The following is a 20,214-nucleotide window of genomic DNA, read 5'->3' as shown; positions in this document are numbered from 1 at the left end:
TTTTCCTTTCATAGATTAGTGAATTAAAGAAATTTTAAACGTGAGACCACAATAAATTTACCAAACTTTTTTCCACATAAGGAGTAAAACAAAACAAAACCTCTGTCACGTATTATACCAACATTTTATAAAATAGTAGACATTTTAACCTAAAAAACAACAGCACAACAACAACAACAAGGAAACAAGGAGGGATTTAACCTGAGAATCAAAAACAGCTCATTAAATTGAATAAGTTTAAGTTAGTGAAAAACTCACTCAATTTTTACTCCAGTATTTTTCCTTGGATAGTGGGAACTACATCATGGATTAGCACCAGAACTGAGACAAGCCCTTCTCCTTCTGGATACGTATTTTGTTTGATTTGTTTCTAAGGATCTATTGGTTATAGAAGAAACACCTGTGAAGAAGTGCTATCAAACCAACATGGCTGCGTTCTCCAATTTATAAAATGGTGAAAGCCATGACTCAAAATGAAGTTTCTAGAGAGCTCTTCTTCACAGTAGTGTTTTTTCCTTCTGTGATGAAAAGTAACACATTAATTTTCCTGTCAACTCTTATTTTACTTACTGCTGTGATGACACTCCGGAGATGATGCCAAAGGATGAAAGACAGCAATTACTAAAATTATTAAAAACTGGAGGGAAAAAAAACAGATTATATAAGGAAAGGTAAATATATACCCTTTTCCCCCAATTTAAGATGCTGCTGCTTGTATTGTTGGTATCCAGTTAGGTGAACAGGCTGGAAGGCATTAGTTGATACCAGCCACCATTTACATTGTGTATTTACCGCTATGCCCCTCCTCCCTCTCCAGCTTTTACCAATTTGATGTGAAACTATTTTTAAATGCATAGTTAAATAAAAGTTTTATTTATTGGCTTTTTGGTTATAGGAAAACTTCTTCTCACCTTTTAGAGTTAACTGATATCACTGATTTTTTTTTAACCTCACGCCATATGAAAAGAATTTTCCAGGGGCGCCTGGGTGGCTCAGTCAATTAAGCATCGAACTCTTGATTTTGGCTCAGGTCATGATCTCAGGGTGCTGGGACTGAGCCCTGCATTGAACTCCATTCTCAGCAAGGAGTCTGCTTGAGGATTCTCTCTCTCCCTCTGCCCTCCCCCCCTGCACTCTTTCTCTTGTTCTCTCTTTTCCAGAATATTAAAGTCTTCTACTCTCCAATCCAATCATTAACCTATGCCCCTTATTTGTGTTATTATAGCTGTAAATATAAGTTTATAGAATTTTGAAGAATTCATCTTGTGTTCTGTGAAAGTCTTACGCAGTTTATATGCTTTGGTTTAGTAAAGAATAGTAGTAGAAACTACATTTTATGCTGTGGATACAGAGGTAAATAAGTCTAGAATTTTTTCCCCATAAGGAGCTCAATTGTTTCCTGTGTGGAGAGGTAAACCTGATTATGTTTTAAATCCTTTTTAGAACATTCTTACCCTTCAAATGAAATTTGAAGCTACATCCTATTTTAACCAGATTTCATCTACTTCAAAGTAGTTACAGTTAAGCTACAAGTTCTCACTTTATCAGCTGTCTGTGGACAAGGAGATAGGAACTGGGTCCACGTAAGGTTGGAAGTTGGAGTCAAAGACCCCTCATAAAGCTGAAATCATCAAAGAATTTCATTTTCAGTGAAGGGTGTACAAGGATATAACAAGGGAACTTCTCTGTCTCAGATGTGTCTCTGGAAAGTAAAGAAGGTTTTTCATGAAAATTTATAACCATAGATCCCACATGTCTGTTGGTTTGGATTCACGTCTCCCACAGCAATGTGGTCTTGGAGATCCCAAACTAAGAAATTAATATAAGTGAATCAGAGTTGCTTGCACTGAGGATGACTGGAAGAAGCTTTCCCTGAAATGGTGAACTTTCAACTCAGGCCTCCTAGGATTCCAGCTGAGAAAACTCAACTGTGCCTGAATGTGCCAAAATTGTAAAGTGCAGAACAATCACCCACAAATAAGAGTCAGCAGAAATCTTAAAGAGAAGAATTAGACCTCCAAGAACTTAGGATATTGGAAGTACTATGTACAGCATATATGAAGAATGTGTTTTAAATATCTTTCAAAACATTGAATCAAAATCTAAGAATGAAATGAGCTATTTGTATTAAAAAAAGACAGGAAGATGTTCAAAAGAACCAGATACTTCTAAAAATGAAAAAAAGAATCATCAAAATCTGTACTAGTTTCTGGAGGCTAGACGCCCTGAGTGAAGGTTTCAGCAGGGTTGATTCCTTCCGAGGGCGGGCAGGGAGACTCTCCCCTCAGCTCTGCTGGCGTGTGGAGGACCTTCGATCCTCAGCCGCTTCACAGAATGGCGTTCTCCCCCTGCCAACAGAGAAGTGAAACAGTGCATGAGGCAGAATTTAATAGTGAATTTGTGAACTGAAAGATAAATTTGGGTAAATTTCTTTAGATTTAAGAGATGGCCATAATGATAGAAAAATAGGAAAGAGAGGTTAGGACACAGAAGAGAATGTGAAGGTAAAAAATACATTCAATTAGGTTCCATAAGCGCAGCATAGAAAATAAGGGAAACGAGCTTTATATTTTATTTTATATATATATATTAAATGTATATTAATATATATTTTATTTAATATATATTAATATATAAATTTTTTATTTTTATTTATTTTTGATGTAAAGTTCCATGATTCATTAGTTGCATATAACACCCAGTGCACCATGCAATACGTGCCCTCCTTAGAATTACCAAGAGTCTTTGAAAGAGGTGATCCCACAAATTCAGCAAAGACAAAGACTATCAAACAAAGTAACTACAAAAGAAATCCATAACTAGACCTGTAATAGTGATATAGGAAACCATAGACAAGAAGAAAAACTTTAAAAGCAGATAGAATAAAAATGATTTAAGAATGATTTATTTAGGAATGATTAGGTAAACAGCTTTCTTCTCAAGATCGGTGGAAACCAAATGACTTCAAAATACTGAGAAGAAATAAAAAGGTGTAATACTACATTTCACATGAGAGACTTTGCCATTAATAGACCCTCACCCAAGAAATTTTTGTATGATATGATATGTTTAAAGACAAAGCAATACAGAGATCTCAAAAGGAATAACCAAAATGTCAGAGGAAATGGTGAACATAAAAATGAGAAAACATGAAGGCATAGTAAATATTACTTTGAAATGATATTAATATGTGATCCTGGGAAATAAAAAGTGGTAGCAAAATTCTGGACAAAAATAACATTTTAAATAAAAGATAACTGAGATTTAAAGCAATTTAAGCTTGTGTTGAACAAAAGGACAGCTGAAATATTACTTAGGTTTGGACTTAATTAGATATACATTTAAAAATTGAAAATTTAATCACAATAAGAATAGAAATTAACATATAATTTGTTAGAGAAACAAAAGTGAAATATGAAAAATAACTTCAGTGCATTGTATAAAGCATATAAAGGGAGGAAAAAAACGTGTGAAGGAGAGCACAGAATAACCTCACAGAATTAAATTCAAATATGTTGTTAAATACAGCAACATAAATGAACTAAACTTTTTGGTTAAAAAGGAAAAATTGGCATGTTAGGTTAAAAAAAATCTATGTCCATCTAATATCATTTTTATAAGGGGCACACCAAATTATAAAGTTATAGGTTAAAGTGAAAAGATGGCAACAAATACTAACATAGTAGGGGGATGTCTATTTATACCAGACTAAATAGAATTTCATTATTCATAACAATGTTGTTATGGATAAGAAGAGTCATTAAACATAAACATAATTTTAAACTTGTATGCTACTAATAGTGAAACCTTTTTATACATGATACCAAATTTGATAGAATTACATGAAGTAATTGACAAGGCCAACAGTTGGAAGTTTATCGTATATCTCCCATTCAATTTTTATCTGACTTGACTATACTAAAGAATACAGGATTTAATCCAACAGTAAACAGACTTGGTCTAATGAAAATATATTCAGCTTCTATCTAGCAGTTGCAGATTCACATCGTTCTCAAGAATATACAAATCATTTGTAAAAATCACATATGCATTATAGTGTAGGAACAAGTATCAGTAAATTTCTAAAACTCTGATTCATATATGCCATTTTGAAAAAAATTAAGCTAAAAATTAAAAGTGAATTACTAAAAAATATAGTGGGAGATTTTAAAACTCCCTTTTAAATAACTCATGCATCAAAGAAAAACTCAAAGTTGAAATTAGAAAATATTTTATACTAAATAATAAAAAAAATTACGTCAGAAATTTTGTGATGCACCCAAATTGGTATTCGTCACTTCTAATATTTCTCTTTATATGAAAATGGAAAATCAATGAGAGATCATGTTCAATTTAAGAAGTTAGGAAAATTACTTAAGGGAAGTAAGCAATGAAAGAACAGATACTAATATCTTCAGACCTTTTAGAAGATATTTTTCCACTGACTTTTGGCCTGCCTGCTTTTTTTTTTTTTAATTTTTAAAGATTTTTTATTTATTTGAGAGAGAGAGCCCATGACTTCTTCAAATCCTCTGTCTGCCTTCTGGGACTCCAATTACCCATATGATAAAACTTTTGATATTTCTCCGTGAAACTTGGCGGCTGTGCTCATTTTTTCCAATTTATTTCCTGTCTGTCCAGATTAGGTGATTCCTAATATTCTATCTTTACTCCTGTCCTTCAATTACTGATACTCTCTCATCCAGAAAGGCCTTTGCATATGCTGTTCCCCCTGCCAGGATTTCAGACCACCCTCCCATAACCCCTTTCACATACTTACCTATTATGCTTCCTTCAGGTCTCATCTCAAACGATGCCTTTTTCAGGATTCTGTCTCAGTCACATTCCTCCCTAGCACTTATTTCACTTCATGAGAATACATGTGTTAGTGTGATTAATTAAAGCTTGCTATTCCCATGAGATCAGTTTCTTGAAACAAGGAGAATGTAAGTTTCCCCCCACTATTGTATAACCCCTGGCACCAAGCAAGCACACAATAAATGTTGAGTGAAAACTTAGGGCTTTGTTCTTTTATAGTGTTATCAGCTCCCATGCATGTGTTTATTGTAGACAAGTCAAATATTAATTTGCCTCTTTCTGACCTCACCTTGCTGGACTATAAAATGAGGGGATTGGATTAGATTTAACTGTGAATCTGTTCAACTCTTAAATGCTATTTGTCACCTACTCTTGTTTTAAAAGGATAAACTTACGAGAAAAAGGACAAAGATCATAGTTTTCAGGTTTCTTTCCATTTTCTTAATTGTTAAGGCACAATGAAATGGAATCGTATATTGCCTATCCCCGAAACTTGCTAAATTCCCATGTTATATACTGTAATTTTATATGAGTTAGTACTTTGTTGTATTGTTTTCTCCATCCGAGTAATGGATCTGCACAAATCTGTTATTACATTCTCCACTCAAAAAACATCAGAACTCAAAATCTTAGTTAGTCTCTAAGGACATTTGAGAGATTGCAAAGCAGCAGAAATCCATCTCCAAAAACTCTAAAATGTCTGCCTATCAATTTAAAGAGCGTTATCAGAAATATCTAAAGAGTTAGACAATGTTTGTACCATGTAGAATGAAAGTAAAATCATTCAATGTAGAGGAAATATTCATTTGTTAAATATCATTTTCTTTCTTAAATCTTGATGTGCGGCTTCTCTACAGGGAGGAAGGCAAAAGTTAATGGAAAATAGGTTCAACTATTGAAAGGGAAAAGTCCCTTCCTGTCAGATTCTGCAGGTGCCAAATAATCTTTCCATTGCATGAAAATTTGCTGCAAATTCATACGTTTTGCAGTTAACAAAGTGTGAATAAATCTTGTCCGAAACGTTTGCTGGAGGGCCCTCAAATCCCTGCTGTGGATATCTAATCAAAATTCATGTTTTACAGATCTTCTTCGACTTATGTCCTGATAAACCCATCGTAAATTGAAAATATCGTAAGTCAAAAATGCATTTAATACGCCTAAACTACCCAGCATCATAGCTTAGCCTAGCCGACTTTAAATGTGCTCGGGGCATTTACATTACCCCACAGTCGGGCAGAATCATCTAACACAAAGCCTATTTTATAATAAAGGTGTGGAATAGCTCATGTAATTTATTGAATACTGTCCTGAAAGTGAAAAACGGAATGGTTGTCTGGGTACAGAAGTGTTGTAAGTGTATCGGTTGTTTACCTGGTAGTGGTGTGGCTGACTGGGAACCACAGCTCACTGCCACTGCCCGCATCACAAGAGAGGCTCTTACGGCATATTGCTAGGCCAGGAAAGGCTCAAAATTCAAAATCTGGAGTCTGGTTTCTACTGAATGCCTGTCACTTTTGCACCATTGTAAAGTTGAAAAATTGTATGTCGAATCTTTGTAAGCTGGGGACCGAGTGTCCTGACAATAGTTCAATAATGTCAATTTCGCTTCTAGGATAGGCCATTTACTGTATTTTTGACTGAATGATAATTGTGGGATAAAACCACTTTGTGATTGTGACGCTGCACATCTCAAAATGTTGTGAATATGTGTGGTCTTCCAGTCCCAAATGGCTCTGATTAGCAATTTCTGTAAATTGTTGTGATGTTTCCATAGTTGGATTAAAATAAGATAATAGAGTCTTTGTGATCTAGTTGACTGTCCTCAGGATTGCCATGAGGGAAAACTATGTGCCCACATTTTAGCAGCCACCTCCTCCTACCTTAAAATTTCATAAATCAGATACAATAGTATGAATACCCTTCTCTGTATCTTCAAAGGATATGATGATGGAAACAGTATCTTCAGCATGGACGTCTCTGAAGAGAATCTGTTATTTAAAAATTAATGCATTTTTTCCAAACACATGAAGAAAGAGAAGTGCATGCACCTAATAATCTCTCTCTCTCTTTTTTTTTTGGGGGGGGGGGGTCAGAAAATAAGAATTACCTTTTTATGTATTTTATTACCTTTATTGTATCTTCATGAATATATCTATTTCCTGCATGGTCTTCTACAGTCATCTATTTCTTTTTTTTAATGAGAAAATTGGGTAGAGATTAGTTTGGAGAGTGGAATAGTGAATTCTTTATATACTGGGAGGGATTTTTTTTTTAAATAACAGATTGACCCACTTGTGCATCGGATGCCGACATCATGATATTTCACCTTACCGAAGCAATGCTAGTGAAGAATTCCAGACAAGATGACACTTATTAAGGTCTCAGATACCTTGACCTCTGCTAGTGAAAGACAAAATGCAGATAATCACTTGTAAAACTGGCATAATTGGACTCAATGCAATGGCAACATGAAAGCTGCTTTTGGCACACAGAGGTAGAGGGCTTTATTAGAGTAAAATAGCATTCTTTTTGAGAAAACCAACATTTGTTTTACAAACACTGAGACCTAAAGGAAAACATAGCAGAATGATTTTAAATGGTCAGTACATACATACAATTCACCCAAACTGAATTTGGCTTTTTCAGTATTTCGTACTGATTGAATCATCAAGATTTGCAACTTCTGTTTAACTTAGCTACTTGGGTTTCTGTGTTAAGAAGTATTCATTTTGTTATTTGTGACTCATCCTTAGATTATCTTTTATTAATTTCAATTTTGAGAAAGTGATTAGAAAGGGCATATACAGGTGATGCCCCTTGTCAGTAATAAAATCCGGAAAATGCACATTTGAGGAAAATGATGTGGTCATGCTTCAGTGTTTCATGAAAACTAGAACAATAATTTCTGATAAAGTGTCATTTTCAATTTTATTTGTAAATGATTTAACACCGGGCTGTAATTACAAGATTCTGGTAAGCCATTTGAAAATCCCATTTCACTGGAACTTTCATCAATTTGAATTAATTGGGTTGGAGTCCATTAAAGATCTCTATGTTAAATCTCAGCTCTTTAAAAGATATTTGCATTTAGGTAAGGAGTTTCTATATTAATTACATACAAAAATGCTCTACAATTCTATCATTAAAAACCTGCTAAAGATGAGAGCCAACATAGTAGCTCTTGGAAAATATGGTGTAACAAAATGTGTGATGTATTTTAATGTTTGAATTTTGAACAAAGGCATTTAGGGATGCTGGAAATGGTTACATTTTTTATTTTTTTTTAAGATTTTATTTATTTATTTGACAGAGAGGCAGCAAGAGAGGCAGCGAGAGAGGGAACACAAGCAGGGAGAGTGGGAGAGAGAGAAGCAGGCTTCCCACTGAGCAAGGAGCCCAATGCGGGGCTTGATCCCAGAACACTGGGATCATGACCTGAGCTGAAGGCAGACACTTAACGACTGAGCCACCCAGGCACCCCTGGTTACATTTTTTAACCAACTAACTTAGAAATACATGAGTCCAATGAAACATAATTTACTGCTTTTCTCTTTGCTGCTTGCTTGCTTGCTTTCTTTCTTTCTTTCTTTCTTTCTTTCTTTTTTCTTTCTTTCTTTCACTAAAAACACGGTAAATTTCAAAGAGCTACAGACCTGTGGCAGCTCTTTGTTTTTGTAAATGCCACCAAAAGCTTCTTAATCCTTTTAGGTAAAAATGTAGCCAAGAGTTAAAAGGTTTAATATGCAATCTATAGTGGAAAGATGTACATATGATCTCTTGGCACATTAAGATAAACAGCATTTCCCTTACACAAGCTAGTAATTGCAGGAGAAAAGTACACACATGGGGTAGTTGTGTGTGTGTGTGTGTGTGTGCGTGCGTGCACGTGCGTATGCAAGAAAGAGAGGAGGGGATAGGTAGGTAGGTAGGTAGGTAGGTAGGGTAAATTAGACGTATGTAGAGATGTGGCAGACTTATAGATAACCTCCCTAACGCCTGTCTCTCTCTGGTCCTTCTCTGCTTACACCATGTAAACATTGAATATGCAAGTATATACTTCCTTTCCCAGTTTCCCCTGCGGCTAGGGCATTGGAATATAAACTCATTCTGGCCAGCGGAACCTGTGGGAACGTCTTTTGTATGGCTTTAAGAAAGTTAATTCTCCATAAATAAAGGAGGTGAAAAGAATAAAAACACTCATCTTTGCTGGGTGAGGTGGTGCATACACATGAAGCCTGGGGCTTGTGGAGCCTTCTTGCAATCATAAGAAAGAAGAGAGCTGACATGGGGAGGATGACAGGACACAGAAGGAAAGTACTTGCGTGGGTCATGATGATACTGCTAGCTTAGAACCAAATCTAAAACAACACTACCTCTGGAAATTTTTGAGTACAAAATATTAAATGTATAAGTATTTTTAAGGTGGCCGTTTCGTTATCGCAAAATCATCTTCACTGACACAAGTGAACAGTCATCTCGCGTGTATATACATGCGCATATCTGATGTGTGTGTGTGATGTGTATGTATGTGTATCTGTGTGTATTTTTTTTAGTATCACATATCTAACTTTTCCAATCATTTAGACACGTCAGAACAAGGAAAGTGAACTTGGCTGCTGTTTTTCAACTGATGATATGTTCTAGAACAATGAGGTAATTAGAAGTGGGTGGAGACTCTCATTTTTAGGGAATTTTCCTACTTTATTATGTATGTCCAGAGCCTTCTAAAACTGTGTGCTGCAATTACAGAGCCATCTCATTAAGAAAACACAGCTACAGTTGGATTCTTCTTTCTGTGCTGTGATTTCAAGATGCAGTTTATTAGCATCTTCAGACAGTTTGGAGGGTTATCTTTATAACTTTTAATAATATGGGATACTTAGGACTCAGGGGACTGCAGGGGGTTTCTTTGGCTCAGTTAGAATAGTTTTGTAATTTCATGTGAAACTGTTATGCATTGTATACCAGACCTATGTATAGAATACCTTTTATAATTGCTTTAAAAGACAAAGTAATTCCTCTGATGTACTGATCTGAATGATACCAAAGTACTTTTTCTGAGTGGGAAGTATACAATTGTAATAACATATAATATAAGCTTTAAACCATTGTCAAGATGTAGTTGTTGGTGTATTTAAATAAAAATATTCTTTAAATTTTAGGCTGTCACAAGCTAAATTTCCATTCAGCATTTTTGTATATTAACACTGTCTTTGGATTCTTTCCTTGACTGTTGCACTCAGTTCCACAAGGAGGATTAAAAGACTGTGACTCACTATAAACTGATAAATCCTAAAATCTTACTAACAATTCGGGACCCCTGGGTGGCTCAGTGGGTTAAGTCTCTGCCTTCAGCTCAGGTCATTATCCCAGGGTCCTGGAATGGAGACTGGCATTGGGCTCCTTGCTCAGCGGGGAGCCTACTTCTCCCTCTGCCTGCTGCTCCCCCTTCTGTGCTCTCTCTCTCTCTGACAAATAAATAAAGTATTTAAAAAACAAAAAATCTTACCAATAATTTGAAGCACACATTTTACTCATAGTGACTGGGTAATTCTACCTTCATTTACAAAGGACAGTACTTTCATTCATATAAATATTGAAGATATAATAGATTCTTACTGAATTTATAGTTAGTTGGCAATTATTTATAGAAAAGCATTTGGGAGATATATTAAATCATAAGTATAAATCATTTGTCCAGTTTTATTACATTTTAAGAAGACTATTTTAATTTATATTGCAAGCTTTTATTTGCATATGATCTGTTACAGATGGCCTTTAGCCATCCTTATCAAGAGATAAGCATTCTCAGCTCTTGTAAATTATAGTGAATGAATATCAATCAATCTGTTTTGCCTCTTTATATAGACTATAATTCCAGACGGAAGCTTGCTGCTTATAAATCTGAATTCTTGCCAAAACAGAGATGTTGAAATTCAAATTCGTTTGGATATTATCTGTATGCAATGGATCATAGATATGTATATATTTTTTCTCTATTACTTAAATTGTAACTAAAAACTCCACAATCATCCAGTGTGTAGTTAGAGGACAGGAAACCTGATGAGGTCATAACAACAAGCAAAAACATGCTTAAAAATGTATCTCTAAGTCCAAATGTCAATGTGAGTCTTCTGGATTAAAATATCTCACAGCCATATGGAAATTAAAATATATGTTTATTTTGTAAATGAGGAATGGAAAGAAAGTATTTTGAACTTGGTTTAAAGGATTTTAGCCTTAATCTTTTCAGGACTGATTTATTTCTAAACTAGAATAACATTAATTTAAGCTATACTAAATGACATATGATCCTGAAACGTTTTACTAGAGGTAGGGGGAAAAATTAAATTTATATATTAAAAATCATTAACTTTATCATTATTAAGAACTTATCCTGCTCACCAACATATTACTTGTTTTGGAATAGTGCCTAATATATAGTAAACACTCAATAAATACTTGCAGGATGAATTAACTTTGAAAATCAAACTGTCATTTCTTAAAAAAAGATTTTGTTTATTTGACAGAGAGAGTGAGAGAGCACAAGCAGGGGGAACAGTAGAGGGAGAGGGAAAAGCAGTCTCCCTGCCGAGCAGGGAACCTGATGTGGGACTCCATCCCAGGACCCTGGAATCATGACCTGACCTGAAGGCAGATGCTTGACCATCTGAGCCACCCAGGCACCCCTGAAATGGTCATTATTTAAGATTTTGGGAGGTCATGGATAAGAGTTAGCATATTGGAAATATAGTTCATTTTCCTTTTAATCTCCCTCAGGCTATGGAAGCAAACAAACAAAGCACCAATAGTAGTACAGTAAGGACATGTACCTTGGGCTCTCAAACCTATTTCATTATAAGAAAGAATATCATCTGTGAACAAATATACCAATAAATATTCACAAATATACAAAATTACTACAATTCCAGCAGTGACTGATTCTGGTATTATATCTTAGACACCTCTGAGGCTGAATTCATCTTTCCAATCAACTGAGACAATTGTTTTTCATTTCTTTTATTTTCCCTCCAATCCTAGCATTTTGTTCAATAATTATTTCAAGGCTTTATATTACATTTGGTGGATGACAAAAAGATGAATACTTTGGCTCCCCTTAAGAAGTCTATAATTAAAATGAAGATAAAATGTGTGCAAAAATAGTTATAATACTCAACATCTTATTCAGGAATTGCAAATTAAAAGAATGAGATATCATTATACACTATTAGAATGACAACAATCCAAAACACTTTTTTTTTTAAAGAGAGTGAGAGAGCACATGAGTGGGGTAGGGGAGGGGCAGCAGGAGAAGGAGAGGAGAATCTCAGGCAGGCTCCATGCCCAGCACAAAGCCTGATGCAGACCTCGATATCAGGACCCTGAGATCATGACCTGAACCGAAACCAAGAGTCAGAAGCTTAATCAACTGAGCTACGCAGGTGTCCCAAGGAACTTTCATTCATTGTTGGTGGGAATGCAAAATGGTATGGTTACTCTGGAAGTCTGGCAGTTGTTTTTATGAAACTAAACATACTCCTATCTTATGGTTCAGCAATTGTGCTCCCTGGTATTTGCCCAAAGGAATTGAAAATTTATGTCCACACAAAAACCTGCACACGTTTGTTTATAGCAGCTTTTTCAGAATTGCCAAAACTTGGAAGCAACCAAGATGTCTTTCAGTAGGCAAATGGTAAACTGTTGTACACCCGACAATGTAATATCATTCAGTGTTGTAAAGAAATGACCTATTAAGCTATGAAATGACCTGGAGGAACCTTAAATGCGCATTGCTAGGTGAAAGAAGCCAATCTGAAAAGGCTACACAATGTGTAATTCCAACAATCTGACATTCTGGAAAATGCAAAATTATGGAGATGGTGAAGGATCAGTGGTTTCTATGGCTTATAGAGGAGGAAGGGATGAATTAGGTAAAGAACAAAGAGTTTTTAAGGCAGCAAAACTATTCTGTATGATACTACAACGATGGCTATATTCATTATGTGTTTGTCAACACCCATAGAGTGTATACTTGTCCAAATCCAAGAGTGAACCCTAATGTAAACTATGGACTCTGAGTGACAGTGTAGTTTCATCAATTGTAACAAATGTACCACTCAGGTGTGGGGTGTTGATAGTGGGTAAAAACTGTGTGTTTGTGGGGGCAGGGAGTATAAGGCAAATAACTCTGTAACTTTCACTCAGTTTTGCCGTGAACCTAAAATGGGTCTAAAATATGAAGTTATTTTTTTAAAGCTATACGATAAAGGAAGGCTGGCAGTGTTCCAAAAAAAGCAAAATCCACATGCTTTGGGAATTTTTAGAAAATAGTTATTCTGGTTTAGAAAAATTTTATGGAAGTTGTAACCATTATGTAGGAATATTATTTTATTAGGAGTAGGAGTTAAATACTGCTTGCAGACAGGAATGGCAAGGGCAAACACTGGCAGGTGTGGTACTTGTAAAGTTCTTTCTGTGGAATGACACAGAGTTTCATTGGATGGAATACTCTACTTAGTGGAGTAATGGAAGCTAAGATTTGAAATACTTGTGTAGTTCTACAGTATGCCAGAATGTTTTTGTGGGGTTTTTTTGTTTTGTTTTGTTTTGTTTTTGATGTACTCATTCCTCATTCTACAGATAAATAAGAAGGTTTAGAGGTATGGTTGCACAGTTAGTAATAAGTTTGTTCTTCTAATTCCTAGTCCAAATTTTCATTATTTTATGCTTTACCAACTAGAGGAGATCCTTGAATGTTAAAATGAGGAGTTTAGACTTTATTCAATTGGCCATTGGTGATTTTCTTTTCTTTCTTTTTTTTTTTTTTATGTTGGAGAGTGGCAAAATAGGACATGATCTTAAAAACAACATAATAGAAGTGAGCAGAATGGATTATGGACAAAGCAGAGAGACTCAAACATGGAAAATATCATCATTTTGATAGGGAAGACCTCAGGGTAGTTGCAGTGGAAATGGAAAAGGGGACTTGGCATGATTTGGGGCTTGAAGAAGCAACTTGTTATCACAGTCATTGTGCCATAGACCAATCTTGAAACACTGTGCAAAAGGAACAGGACATGGAAGTTGGGGTTGAAGTATTAACAATTTTTTATGCAGCTTTGGATTGTATTAGCTCTTAAAATAAGCCCATATGACATTTGTAATTTAAGCATCACTATAAAGAAAATAAGCATGTTTTTTAAAAGGATAAGAAGGCTTTAATACTGTCGAGTAGGTAAGGGAGTGGAAGATGTGGATGTTTAGCCCAGATTGCTGGTACAGAAAATGTTACAAGTGGCAGGGGAAATAGGAGGCAGATGTGTGTCTGATATTAGGTAGTACATAACGAGTTTGTTTGGAAATATTACACTTTGAAAATTTTTACCACATAAGTGAAATTTTTCTGGCAGGGAGGTAGCAATAAGAGAAATTCAGAGAAGCCAAACTGGATTGGCAAGTCATACTTACAGAAGTTGTCTCCTTGGAGTCAAAAGGATGTTAAGGTGAGTAAAGAAAAGGACAAAAGAAATGTACACATTTAAAGACTGTGGACTTTTATTGTGCATATATTAGTTCTTAGATGGTCTGGGTAGGTGTTGGTCAATGGGTGAACATCTTTGCCTTCAGGGAGCTAAGACTGGTAAGTGTATCTCAAAGCTAAATCTTTGACCTACTTTATAAACGTCTGAGCATCAAATGGTCTGCAAACAGTTTGTTCCAGAGGAAAACGGATGAAACATTTGTGGAAATACATTTAATAAATATGAAATGCAAGATTAATTGTGATGTAATTATCATCAGATTACATTCTCAATACGTTCTCAATGATGGCTCAAGACCATTATATACTTGGTTGTTCAGGTGCTATGAAGGAGATACTGGTGACTAGGCTTGGCTAATATTTAGTTAACAGGGAGCAGGTCAGGTTGGCTAATGTGGTTTCATGCTATTGTTTGTATTTGTGAAATTTGAATATTTTTGTATTGAATTATATCCCAAATTCACAGAAGTGGACCAGGAAATAAAATGATTTGTTGACATATAAAAATAATGTAATTCACAATAAAGTAGACAGAATAGGAATACAAGTGTACATATGTCAGGATAAATGGATTTGCAAGTGTGACTTTTCCACTAAGCAGCCCAAGAAGAAAAATTACATAGAAAATGTGATGATGAATATCTGAAAATTGGATTTTGACTGTGTATCTATTTGCCCTCTTTCCCTTGCACATTGGCAATGATGAAACTTTCTATGTATGAATAATATTCTATTGTTTGGGTGTGACAAATTTTATTTGTTCATTCATTAGTTGATGGACACTTTGAGAAGTTTCTACATTTTATTTATCATGAGTAATGTTGCTATGAACAAAATTTTCATATGTAGAATTTTTTTTTTATGTGTGGATATATATATTTAGTTCTCTTGTCTATATACCCAGGAGTGGAATTGCTGGGTTATATGGCAACTCTGTTTAACTTTCTTAGGAACTGCCAAACTGTTTTCAAAGTAGCTTACCATTCAAATTTCCACAACAATGCATGAGGGTTCCAAATTCTCCACGTCTATATATATATATATATATATATATTTNTTTTTTTTTTTTTTTTTTTTTTTTTTGAGATGGAGAGAGGGGTAGAGGAAGAGGGAGAGAGAGAATCTTTAAGCAGGCTCCAGACTGGGCATGGAGCCCAACGCAGGGCTCAATCTCACGACCCTGAGATCATGACCTGAGCCAATATCAAGAGTCAGATGCTTAACAGACCAAGCCATCCAGGTTCCCCCCCAAATTTTTTATGTTCCATTTTTTTTTTTATTGTAGCCATCCTAGTGGGTATGAAATAGTAATATCTTATGGCTTTCATTTCCCTAATGACTAATCTTGTTGAACAGCATTTCATGTGCTTATTGGCCATATGTATATGTCTATTCACATTCTTTGCACATTTTTTAAATTGGGCTGTCTTTTTATTGCTGAGCTGTAAGATTTCTGTATATATTCTGGAACTATACTCTTATCTGGTATATTATGAGCAAATATTTTCTTCCACTCTTTGGGTTGGCTTTTTACTTCTTTTCAAAGTGTTCTTTGATGTGTAAACATTTTTAGTTTTGATAAAGTTCAACTTAGTTATTTTTTCTTTGGTTGCTTGTGCTGTAGGTGTCACATGTAAGACACTGTTGCCTAAAGCAGGGCCATAAAGTTTTGCACCTGTTTTCTTCTAACAGTGTTATAGTCTTAGTACCTACATTTAGGTTATTGATCTATTTTGAGTTAATTTTTCGATATGTTATGAGATAAGTATCTGGATCATTCTTTTTCATGTGCATGTCCAGTTATCCTTGCACCATTTGTGGAAGACTATTCTTTCCCCAGCTGAATGGCTTGGCACCCTTGTCAAAAATTATTTGACTATAGATACATGATTTACTTATGGATACTCAATTCCACCATTGATGTATGTCTATCTCTAAGCTCGTGCTACACTGTCTTTATTATTGTAGCTTTGTAATAAGTTTTGACATTGAGAAATGTGACTGGTCTTAGTTTAACTTTCTTTTTAGATTGGTTTAGCTTTTCTTTTTTTTTTTATTTTAAGTTTTTTTTTTTTTTTTTTTTTATTCGACAGAGATAGAGACAGCCAGCGAGAGAGGGAACACAAGCACGGGGAGTGGGAGAGGAAGAAGCAGGCTCATAGCGGAAGAGCCTGATGTGGGGCTCGATCACATAACGCCGGGATCACGCCCTGAGCTGAAGGCAGACGCTTAACTGCTGTTCCACCCAGGCGCCCCTGGTTTAGCTTTTCTTTCTTTCTTTTTTTTTTTTTTTTTAAAGATTTTATTTATTTATTTGACAGAGATAGACAGCCAGCGAGAGAGGGAACACAGCAGGGGAGTGGGAGAGGAAGAAGCAGGCTCCCAGTGGAGGAGCCCGATGTGGGACTCGATCCGGTAACACTGGGATCACGCCCTGAGCCGAAGGCAGACGCTTAACGACTGTGCTACCCAGGCGCCCCTGGTTTAGCTTTTCTGAGTCCTTTGTGTTTCCATATGAATTTTAGGATCAACCTGCCACTTTCTTAAAAAAAAAAAAAAAAAGGCAGTTGGAAATTCGATAGAAATTGTGTTGAACATATAGATTAACTTGAGGAGTATTGCTACCTTAACAATAATGTCTTCTGGCCTAGGAACTTGGAATGTCTTTACATTTATTTGTTTCTTTTATTCCTAAAAAGTATTTTAGCTCTATTGAGGTAAACTAACATATACAATTGTAAGATATTTAAAATGTACATCTGGTAATTTGATATATGTGTACATTGTGGTAGGATTCCTCCCATCTAATTAATTAACGTCCGTCAGGTCACATATTTGTGTGTGTGTGTGTGTGTGTGTGTGAGAGAGAGAGAGAGAGAGAAAACCTTTAAGTCCTTTTCTCTTAGCAAATTCCAGTGATATGATACAGTATTATCAACTATAGTCACCATGTTTTACATGGGATCTTCAGACCTTACTCATCTTATACCTGGAAATTTGTACCAATTAACCAACTTCATTATTTTCCCCACACCCCAGCCCCTGACAACCACTTTTCTATTTTTCTTCATTGTTTCTCTGAATTTGATTTTTTTTTTTTTTAAGATTCCACATATAAGTGATACCATGTAGTATTTGTCTTTCTCTGTTTGGCTTTTTTCATTTAGCATAATGCCCTCCAGGTACACCTATATAATATAGGTGAAAAATTTTCCTCTGTGTGTGTGTGTCTTTATGCATTCTGCTGTTGCTGAAAGGTTGTTTCTATTCCTTGTCTATTGTTAAGTAATGCTGCAGTAAACCTGGGAGTGCAGGTATCTTATTTTCATTTCTCCTGCATATGCAGAAATGGGAATAGTGGATCATATGATAATTCTATTTTAATTTTTTGAGGAACATCTATATGGGTTTTCATATTGGCTGCATCAATTTACATTTCTCCTAACAGTGAACAAGGGTTCCCTTTTATCCACATCCTTGTCATCACTTGTTATTTCTTGTCATTTTAATGGTAGCCATTCTAACAGGTGTGAAGTGATATCTCACTCTAGTTTTGATTTGCATTACCCTGATAATTAGTGATGTTGAGTACCTTTTTCATGTACCTCTTGGCCATTTGGAAGTCTTCTTTGGGAAAATATCTATTCATATCCTTTGCCCCTTTTTAAATTGGATTGTTTGGTTTTTCCTCTGAGTTGTAGGAGTTCTTTATATCTTTTGAGTATTAACCCCTTATCAGATGTATGGTTTGCATATATTATCTACCATTCTGTACACTGCCTTCCATTTTGTTGATAGTGTCCTTTGCTGTGCAGAAGTTTTGATGTAGACACGTCTGTTTATTTTTGCTTTATTTGCCTTTGCTTTTGATGTCAAATCCAAATGCTCATTGCCAAGATTAATGTCAAGGATTTTCCCCATTTTGTTTTCTTTTAGGAGTTTTATGGTTTCATGTCTTATGTTAAAGTCTTTAATCCATTTTGAGTTGATATTTGTGTATGGTGTAAGATAGAAGTTTAAGTCTTTTTTATTTCAACAATATTTTTGGGTTGCCTTGGTGGCTTAGTTGGTTAAGCATCTGTCTTCAGCTCAGTTAAGGATCCCAGGGTTCTGGGGATTAAGCCCTGCATCAGGCTCAATGCTCAGCGGGGAGTCTGCTTCCCCCCCTCCCTCTGCTCCCCCCCACCCGCACTCTCTCTCAAATAAATAAAATCTTAAAAAACAAAACAAAACAGTGTTTTGATGTTACCAGTGTACAGTCATTTCTTCTGTTAAGTTTAGTTCTGATTATTTTAATTCTTTTGATGGTATTATAAAAGGAATTGTTTTCTTAATTTCATTTTCAGATTTTTCATTGCTATTGTGTAAAAACTCAACTGACTTTAATATACTGAACTGGTGTCCTGCAACTAAACTCTTTTTTACTCAATATAGATGATTTTTATTACCTCTTTTTTTCCCCCTTAATTTCCTTGGCTAGAACTTCCTCTACAGTATTGAATGGAGTGATGGGAGCATATACCCTTGTCTTCCTGAGTGTAAGAGAAAATAAAGTATAATCTTGTTTTTTTCATAGATGTCCTTTATCAGTTAAGGAAGCTTTCTTCTATCCCTAGTTTATTGGGCTTTTTATTATTTTTTGGCCATGAAAATGTGTTGAAATTTTATCAGATGTTTTTCCTGCATTTATTTACATAATCGTATGTTCTCCCCTTATTTTATTAATATGAGGCTTTACATTGATTAGGTTTGTATAGTGGAATCTGCTTTATATTCCTGTGATAAAGCCCACAAGATCATGGTATTTAAGTTTTTTATATGCTTCTAGATTTTGTTTGCTCACACCATACACAGCTCTTTATTTCTTCATGTGGATTAGAGTTACTGTGTAGTTTCCTCTCATTTCATCCTAGAGGACTCTCTTCAGTTTTTCTTTTAGGTTAGATATGCTAGGAGCAAATTCTTTGAGTTTTGGTTTATCTAAGAACGTTTTAATATCTTCACTTTTTGAAGGATAGTTTTGCTGGGTATAGATTCTGGTTGACAGTTGTTTTTCTCTTTAGCACTTTGAATTTGGTTTTTGGCCGTCCTGTTTTATGGCCACTGCTTCTGGGCCTCCCTGGTTTCTGATTAGAAATCAACTCTTTGTCTTACTGAGGATCTCTATGTATGATGAGTTTCTTCTTATTACTTTCAGTATTCTCTCTTTGTCTTTGCTGCCAGTAGTTTGATGAGGTACCTTGGTGTCTTAGTCTGCTTGGGCTGTCACGACTAAATAACATAGACTTTCTGGCTTAAACAACAACAACAAAATTATTTTCCCAGTGTTCTGGAGGCTAAAATTCCAAGGTCAGGGTACTAGTATAGTCAGTTTCTGGTGAGAATTCCCTTCCTAGCTTGTAGATGGCCACCTTCTTGCATGGTGGGAAAAGGGAGCACAAGTTCTTTAATGTCTTTTCTTATGAAAGCACTAATCACATCACAACATTCCCACCCTCATGACCTCATTTTATTCTAATTACCTTTCAAAGGCCCCATCTCCAAATACCATCACATGGGTATTAGAGCTTTAGCATATGAATTTGGGGCAGACACAGTTCAGATCCACTAGGTGTGGGTCTATCTGAATTTAACTTATTTGGAGTTCATTGAAATCTCTGAATACATATATTCATTTTCTTCATCAAATTTGCCAAGGTTTTTTCCCGTTATTTCTTCAAATATTCTTTGTGCCCTTTCCTCACTTCTCTCAATCTGGGATTCCCGTTATGCTTTTGTTTGTATGCCTGGTGATGTCCCACAGGTCTCTAAGGTTTTGTTTATTTTTCTTATTTTTTTTACTCTGCTCCTTAGAA

At 35.3% G+C, this 20,214-nt stretch overlaps 1 protein-coding gene across 10 annotated transcripts in view; it reads left to right on the top strand.

Moving 5' to 3' along the window:
- NOL4 (nucleolar protein 4) overlaps positions 1-20,214 on the top strand; it is a 388,522-nt gene that overhangs the window by 25,966 nt on the left and 342,342 nt on the right. For 5 of the 10 annotated variants that reach the window (XM_034642865.1, XM_034642863.1, XM_034642862.1 and 2 more), the window contains exon 2: positions 14,229-14,321. The exons of the other annotated variants lie outside the window; for them this stretch is intronic. In XM_034642865.1, coding sequence (XP_034498756.1) covers positions 14,229-14,321 — 93 coding nt within the window. The remainder of the gene's footprint in view (positions 1-14,228; positions 14,322-20,214) is intronic. 10 annotated transcript variants of the gene reach the window in all.

Source organism: Ailuropoda melanoleuca, chromosome 14 (genome assembly GCF_002007445.2).
Source record: "Ailuropoda melanoleuca isolate Jingjing chromosome 14, ASM200744v2, whole genome shotgun sequence".
In the NCBI taxonomy this organism is placed as follows: domain Eukaryota; kingdom Metazoa; phylum Chordata; class Mammalia; order Carnivora; family Ursidae; genus Ailuropoda; species Ailuropoda melanoleuca.
This window is presented reverse-complemented; position numbering and strand designations above follow the sequence as displayed.